The following is a 9,648-nucleotide window of genomic DNA, read 5'->3' as shown; positions in this document are numbered from 1 at the left end:
TTGTCTGTTGGGAGGGTATTCAGGCATGCTAAAGAGACAGCTTACGGAGACCAAATTTTATATATATATATATATATATATATATATATTTATTTATTTATTTATTTAAATTTAGAGTCATATACTAATTTTAATCAAAGGGTTCATAACCCAGTAGTATTAGTTTCATTGTAAAAAATAAGTGTGAGACATTTAAAAAGTTTCAAGTTTGAATTTTATTAAGCATAGTGATGATAATGAATTTTTTGTTACTGGTATGAGTTTATTGTCTAACCTTGAGTTATTGGGTGAGGATGGATGATCAATTTTTGGTATGTATGTATGTTACTAATGTATATGACATATGTCATTTTTATCAAAAAAAAAAAAAAATCAGAAATATAGATGTTTTATGAATTTGTAAAATTAAAGGGATTAATAAAAAGAAATTTTATAATAAAATATTTTTTAACAATACAATGTGAAATATTATTTTGAAAATATAAACATGTTAAAATTTGAATGAATTAGACTACAAAACAAAATAGGAGCACTCCTTTTGACAATTCCCCTGTGGTGATGGCGCTCGTCTTTGTCAAAAAAATAAAAACATTACGAATACCCAAAATTTTTATTGCCATATTTAATTAGCACAAAATTTTCATGTGTATTTAATGTTTTTATTTTTTTTAGCTGAATGAATCCTCTTGTTTGTTTGTGGTCATTAATGGAAAGGATCCAAAGTTTTGAATTTTGATTCTCACTTTCCAAACTTATTCTCAAATAGATTTTATATTAGTAATGTTAGAAATTCATAATTTCATCATCTATGTTGCATTGCTTTAAGAAAAGGCAGATCGAGGGTGTATTTTTCCTAATGCTAAACACGTTCCTATGGAATAATTTTAAATAAAATATAAATTGAATATTGACTTTAATTAACAAGATAATGATTGAGATTATTGCCACCTAATTTTTCAAGGACTTGTGAATCATGGCACCCTAACCTTTTCACATGTTTCTCGATTTCACAATCAAATTCCGTGTTTGGTGCTAATTTTTTTTTTTAATAAAATTCATAAATTATAAACTTATGACATAATAATTTTTTTTAATTTAAAAAAAAAATATTTATCATTGTATTCTCTATATTTATTAATTTTCCTCTGATTCCTCACCTTTCGTGGACAATTTGTTTTTCTGTTTTAATCTGTCCCTTTTGTCACTTTTGTCTCTTTTGTTCTAGTTTTTTCTTTTCATCATGAAGAATGGTTTTTCCATATTTATATATATATATAATATTAATTTTTATTAATTTAAAATTATAAGAAGATTCATTCTAAAAGGTGCCAAAGGGGCTCAAGTCTGATTAACTGATTGATGAGGTAGTAGCTTGATCTCAGTAGCGATCAAACTCTTATAATAAAACAAAGTAAAAAAAAAAAAAGAAAGAAAATTAACATCCAGTTCTCTCTTGTCTGTATTCATTGTATTTCACTATTTTGAGATGAGCTCGTCAGAGAGTATGATGAGAAACAAAAAAAAAAAAATTGTACAATCTCAGTGCTCTTATTCCTCAAAACTTTGTCTGGCATTTGTATGCATGGCAACAACTAATTAAAGACCACAAAAGAAAAAAAAAGGAATTGAAAGGCTTGCATGCATTGCAACAACATCAGCTGTTTGTCACTGACCTTCAGAGAGAGATCAATGAAATGTCAAGACTTGGCCAAGTTTGGTCTTTCCATGTGATTCACAAGTCTTTGCAAACATTTTTTCAACCTGCTATTTTTTATGAGCTGCAGAGGACAAGGGCATATGCTTGTAAGTTGTAACTGCTGGGAAAGACTAATAATTTGTACCATATTAATTCATTGTACATTTTTCAAAAGGAAGTGATACTTGAAAGTAAAGAATGACAGAGAGAGGAGAATTTTCTCTCATTTGATCAATCAATTCAGGGTGTCATTTCATGAGCATTGTGTGATACTGTAAAGAGAAATTAAGAAGATCATAACGTCTTTGCATATGACAGAAATATATCATATAACATATATCCATTATACAATTGTTCAAAGACATATTGAAGACATTTGATTATTATTCCTCATGTGCCACATATGGACAAATCCCTTTAGTTGTTCACTTGTTTGTTTTCTATGTCTTACTTTACCTTATCCTTCTGCTTTCTCTGGTGGGCCATCTAATCACTCCCAGTGGTTAAACACAATCTTCTTTCCTTTTGCTCTTTTTTATTTTTTATTTTTTATTTACTTCTTTCTTTATATATGTATATATATATATATATATTGAAAAAAGATTGAATAAACCAAGTTTATTGATATATGAAAAAAATAATAATAATTTCAGGAGAAAAGACACTACAGCTAACAACACAAGCAAAGAATACTAATAAGAGAATTTTTACTAAAAGTGAAGGGTAACAATTACAGATGACAGCATAAGAAACAATTTTTTTCATTTTATATTTTTTTTGTTGTTTTGGATATGTTTTTTTTTTTAACATGTAATTTATGTTTATATGGAAATTTTTTAAATAATACTAAGAGAGATGGTTAAAAATGAAAACATTTTAAATATGATTTACAAATAGGATTAATATTTCAGGAATTTGTAAAACTTATTAATGGTGAACTATAGTTACTTGAGCAAATGAGTGGACAAGTAATTTTTTTTTCCATTTTAATAACAGGTGGTAAAAATAGTGTTTTAATTTCAAATAATGTACTAACATGAAAAACAGCGGAAAAAAACATGATTCAATGCGCAGAAGGACCGACTATTAATTGGTGTTATTGTGCTTGATACATGTACTAGCTAGTGTTCACCCAGCTACTTAATTTTTAGTGGAGGCTGCGTCTTGTTCCTTCCAACTGAAAAACAAGAAAGAACAATATATATTTAGATTTAACATGATCCTGCTACTTAATTTCTAGTGTAGTTACGTCTTGTTCCTTCCAACTGAAAAACAAGATATGTGAAACAGCATGATGAAAAAAATCTCGTTATATTATTTTAAGATTTTTAATTTAAATCTTCAAAGTAGGTTTTATTTAATATTATATAATTATTTTAGATTTATTAGTTATTTTAATTTTATTTATTCCTCTAGTAATTCATTAATTTGTTATTATTTATTTTTTTATTTAGGTCTCTATAAATATTTGTTTTAGGGTTTATGAAAGAGAATGAATCTTTTGAAATTTTTATGTTCTTGTTTACTCTATTATAAGTGAGTTCATGGATTAGAACTATGTATCCGCTATATCAATATGGTAACTAATTATGTCGGTAGACAAACAATTCCAAAGCAAAATAAATTAAGCTAGATTACTTAATCCTTTTTTTTTTTCCTCATTGACAACTCTTACTATACCCCTGTTTTTTTTCAGAAGAGAATTCTCCTCTTTCATCCCATCATCATGTACCTAAATGAATTTTTTAATCAAATTTTTTAATTATTTTTTTAAAGCCATCTTCTTTTAATTATATTGAAATTCCTCTCCTTGTGCTTTTCTTCATTTGGATCTTTATAGCTGTAGTAGTACCCCTTCATTCTTTTCCTTTGCTTGTCTTGGATTCTTTAATAAATACAATATAAAAACATTCAATGGGCATGAAACGAACAATCTTACATCTTTTTTGTTTTTTTACAAAGAATCTTACATCTCAAAATAAAAGAGCTATCTGAAAAACTAAATAACTAGCATAAAAAAATAGATAAATAGTTGAAAGAAAAAAATAAACACCTGCAGATATATGGTTAAGTGAATATCAGCACTTGATAAAATAAAATAAAATAAAAATAGCAACTGTAAAAATAAATACAAATGTTGATGGAATAAACAGCAAGACCAAAAAAGCACATTTTTAATTTCAATTCATTAGACATATCATTTCGGAAACATGACCATTAAAACGGAAAATTATAAAAATTGCGCATCTTTCATCTTTTTAGAACATAACAAAAGTCAAGTCACTCTTTTTATTTTTGTCAAATGGAGAAGGAGAAAGCTTTAAGAGATTAAGATAAAAATTTTATGGCAAATGGCAAACCTCCATATCCCATCAATCATATCTTCTTTTTTTTTTCCAATGCAAATGCAGTACTGGAATTGATCTTTTTCAGCATCAAGTTGTACGTTATATATATACCATCAAGATTTTGGACTTCATGGAGTCATGCCAAACTTGGGGGGCTTTTCACACACACACATCATCACATACATTTATAATATATCTCTCAATCATATAGTTTGTAATTCATGCATAACATAAAGATAGATACTAAAAATTTTTGGTAAAAAATTAAGTTTCCACCAGATTTGATTAACTAAAATTAATAACAACATAAACATGAAATTAATTAGCACTAGTTATGATCTTCTCCAACCCCAAAAAAAAGAAGCATAGTCAATCTTGACAGAACAAAAGAAACACGTGACTGCAACAGAACTTAAATGTTATCAGCTTTTCCATAAAAGAAACATATATGTCATGAGTTGTTTAACAATTTATTTAATTTGTCTGATATATCATGCAAAGGTGGTCCTGGCTCACTTAGAGTGCTAGCTGCTCCATTGTGGTTGTGTCACTGACTCATGAATTATTATGATTCCCTGAACCAAAACAAAAGATCAGAAAAGTTAGGTCACATATAGGGATGCGGTTTATGGCATGGAGGTCATGAGGCATGATCCGTTAGGGTTTAGTTCATAACTGATAGACTTGACTAGTTAATTGGCTTAGACGAAATCTAGCTAGTTCGTTATGTAGAGAGAGTACGTACGTTTGCTTTAGTTGTGCATGGGTGCTTGTGCCATGCATGCACACATGCAGCTACGCTGCTACGTACGTACGTTGATGGATCCATTGAATCGGACAGGGTTATTACTTTAGATCTAGCTAGGGTTAGCCATGGTCTAGTCATCATCTAATGAAAACTTTCTTCTATTCTGATATTACCAACTGTCATCTTCCTCACTTATGTTTTCAGTTTGTTCAGTTTAAAATAAATATACGCGGATCATAAATGATGGTTTTTTTTAAATGGAAAAACAAAAAATAAATTTATGAAATATTTGTTTTGTAAATTTATATAGCAAAGTAATGATATAATAATGAAACATTAGTTTTAAAATAGATCGACATTTCAAAGACAGGCTTTATGTTAGAGATTTTTTTTTTTTTTAATAAATGTGAATAAATCACAAGTTTATTGAAATAAAAAGACAATAGAACAAGATAGAAGCGGAAAAAAAAAGATAACAAGAAAACGAAACAACAGAAAAAGAGACAAATGTCTCACTAGGGGTGAGGGTACAATAAAGTAAATATGGAAAAAACAACTAGAGAGGAAGCTAGGTGGGCTAAGTCATCCTCTTGGAGACATAGTTCTGCCCAAGCTACTGAAGAGATGAAACTACTCCTAGGGTAAGTTGCTCTCAGAGTCGCCGGTGTGATCTGTGGGTGTACTGTTTAAGAATTTGATGGATCTCTTGATTCTTAGAGAATTTTTGTAAAATTATTTAAGAATTTTTTACTAAATGATTAAAAGAGTATGTAATTTGTACCAGAGTAAATTTTTATTATTACATTATAGGTACATTCATTTTAGTCTTCAAACCATTGAGATAATTAAGGACTTATTTGATTATATTTTTGTTTTTATGTTTTTGGAACAATTTTATAAAACTAATTTTTAGAATAAGTTTTGGAATTGAAAAAAATAAATAAACCTGTTGAATGAAGGTATTTTTTGAAAACATATCCACAAACAAATAAAGAGAAAAACTCTCATTTGAAAAAAGTTTTTAAAAACAAGTTTATAAAAAAATACAAAAAAAATTTTGATTCAATTGTTTTTATATAATTAATATTTTAATATGTTTTTACAATAATTTAATAGTTATATGATTTTAATGACCTAATATAATAATATATTTTATAAATAATGGAGTTAAAATAAATATAAATAGAACTCAAAATGAAATTATAATGTGTATGTTTAATGTTCAATAATATTTATATAAACAGTTCAAGCATATGTTTAATATCCATAATTATTATAATGTAGTCACGTTCAATTTGTAATACAATCAGTATATCTTGTCATTTTAACTGTACAAATAGTCAACATTATAACATGAGTTCCCAGACCTCTCTACTTCTACATGCCTAGTTTAATCATCTTTATAATTAAAATCATACAATTCATAAATGAGAGAAAACTCACGAAAACAAATAATTATTAATGTTCACGTAAGCTTGAGACGAGCCTCAATTTCTAAAACGGGCATTAGTAAAAATCATGGAAAGTTTGCAAGCTAGCGACGGTGCATTTGTACCTTAAGGCTTGCACTTTGACTTGCAAGCAAAATGTGACAACTTCTTCCTAACAGTTAGTGCTAAATTTGCAGATTTTGTCAATATAACAATGGATGAATCTATTTTAAGACTAAATTTATCAAAGAGATTTGTTGTTTAATTTATTTATAAAGCTACTATATATATATACCACAAAATGAAACATATAGCTACATTAATATATATATATATATATATATATATATATATATATGAATTAAACATTAATATATATTGTCTCTGACTTGTTTTACATTTTTATTAATTTTTTCAAATAAAATAAATAAATCATAATTTATTAAAAAATGGATAATTAGAAGAGAATCATGGAAAAAAATAAAATAACTAGGACCAAACACAAAGATTCACGTAATATAAACTAAATCGAAGAACTAAGAACTAAAAATTAAGAAGAAGACAAAATATCCACCGCTAGTGAAAAAGACATGTGATGAAAAATATAACAAAGTAAAAAAAGACACAAGGAAGAACCCTCAGACTTGTATATCATGGATGGTCAGGATTAGGGTCAATATTGAAGGAATTTTTTGATTCAGATACGAGAAGGTCAGACTTTGTCTAATCCTCAAGGTGATTAATTATTTTTTTAATTTTTTTTGTCATTAAGTTTTATAATTTTAAATTTATGTAATTAGCATGTAATTAATTTTTCAGATAATCACAAAAAAAAAAAGATATATAATGTTGTGCACCTAAAAATGAATATACTAAAAGCTTAATCAACTTTTTCTATTGAAGAAAAATGGTGGCTTTCTAAAGTTGTTATAAGCCACCGCCACTCCATACCAGAGTAATACATATAGATAAAAGACCGGTCAAATGGCAAAAATGAGCATTAGTTAGCATGTCTTGATCCCAAAACTCTTATATATATGTATAAGGCAGGGCAGGCATGTCCTAAGGCACTCTTTGACTGGTATTCATTTTATCATTTCTCTCCTTCCTTCTTAGTTCCTTTCTCAGCTTCAGATCTTATACACAAATGGCAGCCTCATCCTACCAACTCCACCACCCTTTCCTTTTGGACACTGCTTACCTTTCAAACACTTCCATGGAGATACCCCTACGCAATCAAGACATGGCTACCAACTACTCCTCCTCTTCATTCCAATACTTCTTTGCACATGATCCCATGCCAGAGATCATTGATAATGATGCCAGACCCCATGAGAGTTGTACCTCCCATAATAGTAGCACCACCTCCAAAACCTCTGATGTTGAGAAGAAAAGAAAGAGCAGTGATCTTACTTGCTTGAGTTCTATACAATCCAAGGTGTATATATATATATATATTATTGTTTTACTATATAACTTTCAGAAATTATTATAAGTTTTTCATTGGGGTTTTTCTTTTCAAAGGAGAGTAAGAGCAGGAGCAAGAAAAAAGCAAATGGTGGATTAAAGGAAGTTGAGGAGGATAAGATCAGCAAGAAAGAGAAGAAGAAGAAAACTTGTGATCAGGAGCCTCCTGAAGGTTATATTCATGTTAGAGCAAGGAGGGGCCAAGCAACAGATAGCCACAGCCTTGCAGAAAGAGTACTATAATCTATATATTTATATATTTTTCACCATACGCGTAGTATAGCTGTTTGAGATCAGTATCTCTAACTACAGTACTATTCAAATGGTTTTGTAGGTTAGAAGGGAAAAAATAAGTGCTAGGATGAAGCTGCTACAAGGTTTAGTTCCTGGCTGTGACAAGGTGAGGCTCCTGATCATTTGTTTATAATCTACATTTAGAATGAGATCTTCTTCTTCTTCTTCTTCGTAATCTAATTGTAGTTTTGTTGATGTCTTGGTGAAAAACATAGGTGACTGGGAAAGCTCTTATGTTAGATGAGATCATAAACTATGTACAGTCCTTGCAGAATCAAGTTGAGGTAAGCTGGCTTCCTGTGTTTTTGCTTGCTTTTGTATCTACATTAATGATTTACTTTAACCTCTTTGCCCATCAACATTTCTGTTCTCATGAAAGCTTTGTTGAAATATAAACAGTTTCTGTCCATGAAGCTGGCCTCACTAAATCCCATATTGTACAACTTGGGAATAGACTTTGATGGCAACATTAATCAACTGGAGGTTTGTCCAACCTACTGTTTTTTTTTTTAAATATTATTTTTGGTCCTTTGGACGAGTAGCAACTATCAATTGATACTGATGAATTAGTGACATTGAATGCTAGAAATTGGAGGGACAGTCACAGCCACTGCCAACTGTGCACCCAACCAATCACATTCAGCTCACAGCTTTTGAAGAGGCAACAAACAACTATAGAATGATGGAGGCTTCAGCACCTTTTTTACTGCATGGTGAAGGTCCCACTGCATTTTCTCAGGTCCACATTAATTTTTCTTCCGTTATATTACCTCTAAATTATCATGCTTGAATTAATATACACATATTAACATTAGCATTAACAATGGTTAATTATCAGGATAATAGCAACTCTCTCATGCAAATGAGTGGCCAGAGTACTCAAGGAGGAGGCTTTCTCACTCAGCTTTTGTCCAACAGCATGCTATCTTTCCACTAACTATTGTTCAACAGATCATCCTCATGAACACCTTGCCTGATGTCTTTAGCTTGAGATTCTGTGAATGAGATTGACATTGGATTTGATTTCCAAGAGAAAAGAAGAGAGAGAGAGAGAGAGAGAGAGAGAGAGAGAGAGAGAGAAGCAAGTTGGAGGACATGATAGAGAGAAGTTAAAATAAATAACATAAACTGTGGAGGATCCTTTGATGCTGGGGCCTTGTGGACTCTTTGGACATATGCACTAATTTGAAGGCATTGTTCATCATTTTGATATGACATAATAATAGTTAGAAGGGGGAGAGATGAGTGGTCTAGTGTTGTACTACTGTAAGGGAGCTGATATGACTAGTCATGGCAGATGTGTTCTCTTTGATTTTTGTTTTATATGTTTTCAGTGGATCTTCAATATACTGCTCTCCACCCACCCATTCTTGCAATGAAATTCACTTTTATAACTGTTGTGGTTGGGAATTACATTACTGCTCTTCTCCTTTCTTCTTTTTCTTTTCTTTTTTTTCTTTATTTGTCTAATATGATTAGTTATTTTATTGTTTTCATGTGATCATCGATCCGACTTTAAAATATTAAACATCATCTCTGAATTTTTTTTTTTGCTTATATTTATTTTTTATGTGTTTGTTTTTAATTTTAATAAATTCAGTCTAAATCAGTCTGTATTTAGTAAAATAAGTCTTTAAAAACTTTATAAAAATTAAATCTCTAAAT

The 9,648-nt window shown here is 29.6% G+C and overlaps 1 protein-coding gene across 1 annotated transcript; it reads left to right on the top strand.

Moving 5' to 3' along the window:
- The first annotated feature begins 7,207 nt into the window (after positions 1-7,207).
- Positions 7,208-9,387, top strand: LOC120258147 (transcription factor bHLH137-like). Its single transcript, XM_039265498.1, has 7 exons — positions 7,208-7,660; positions 7,747-7,923; positions 8,024-8,089; positions 8,199-8,267; positions 8,383-8,466; positions 8,570-8,722; positions 8,822-9,387. Exons 1-7 carry the CDS (start codon positions 7,370-7,372, stop codon positions 8,918-8,920), a joined length of 939 nt encoding a protein of 312 aa, XP_039121432.1. The 5' UTR covers positions 7,208-7,369; the 3' UTR covers positions 8,921-9,387.
- The last annotated feature ends 261 nt before the right edge of the window (positions 9,388-9,648 follow it).

This window comes from Dioscorea cayenensis, chromosome 4, assembly GCF_009730915.1.
Source record: "Dioscorea cayenensis subsp. rotundata cultivar TDr96_F1 chromosome 4, TDr96_F1_v2_PseudoChromosome.rev07_lg8_w22 25.fasta, whole genome shotgun sequence".
NCBI classification, from domain to species: domain Eukaryota; kingdom Viridiplantae; phylum Streptophyta; class Magnoliopsida; order Dioscoreales; family Dioscoreaceae; genus Dioscorea; species Dioscorea cayenensis.
Note: the sequence above shows the minus strand (reverse complement) of the source record. Positions and strands in the feature narration are given on the sequence as shown.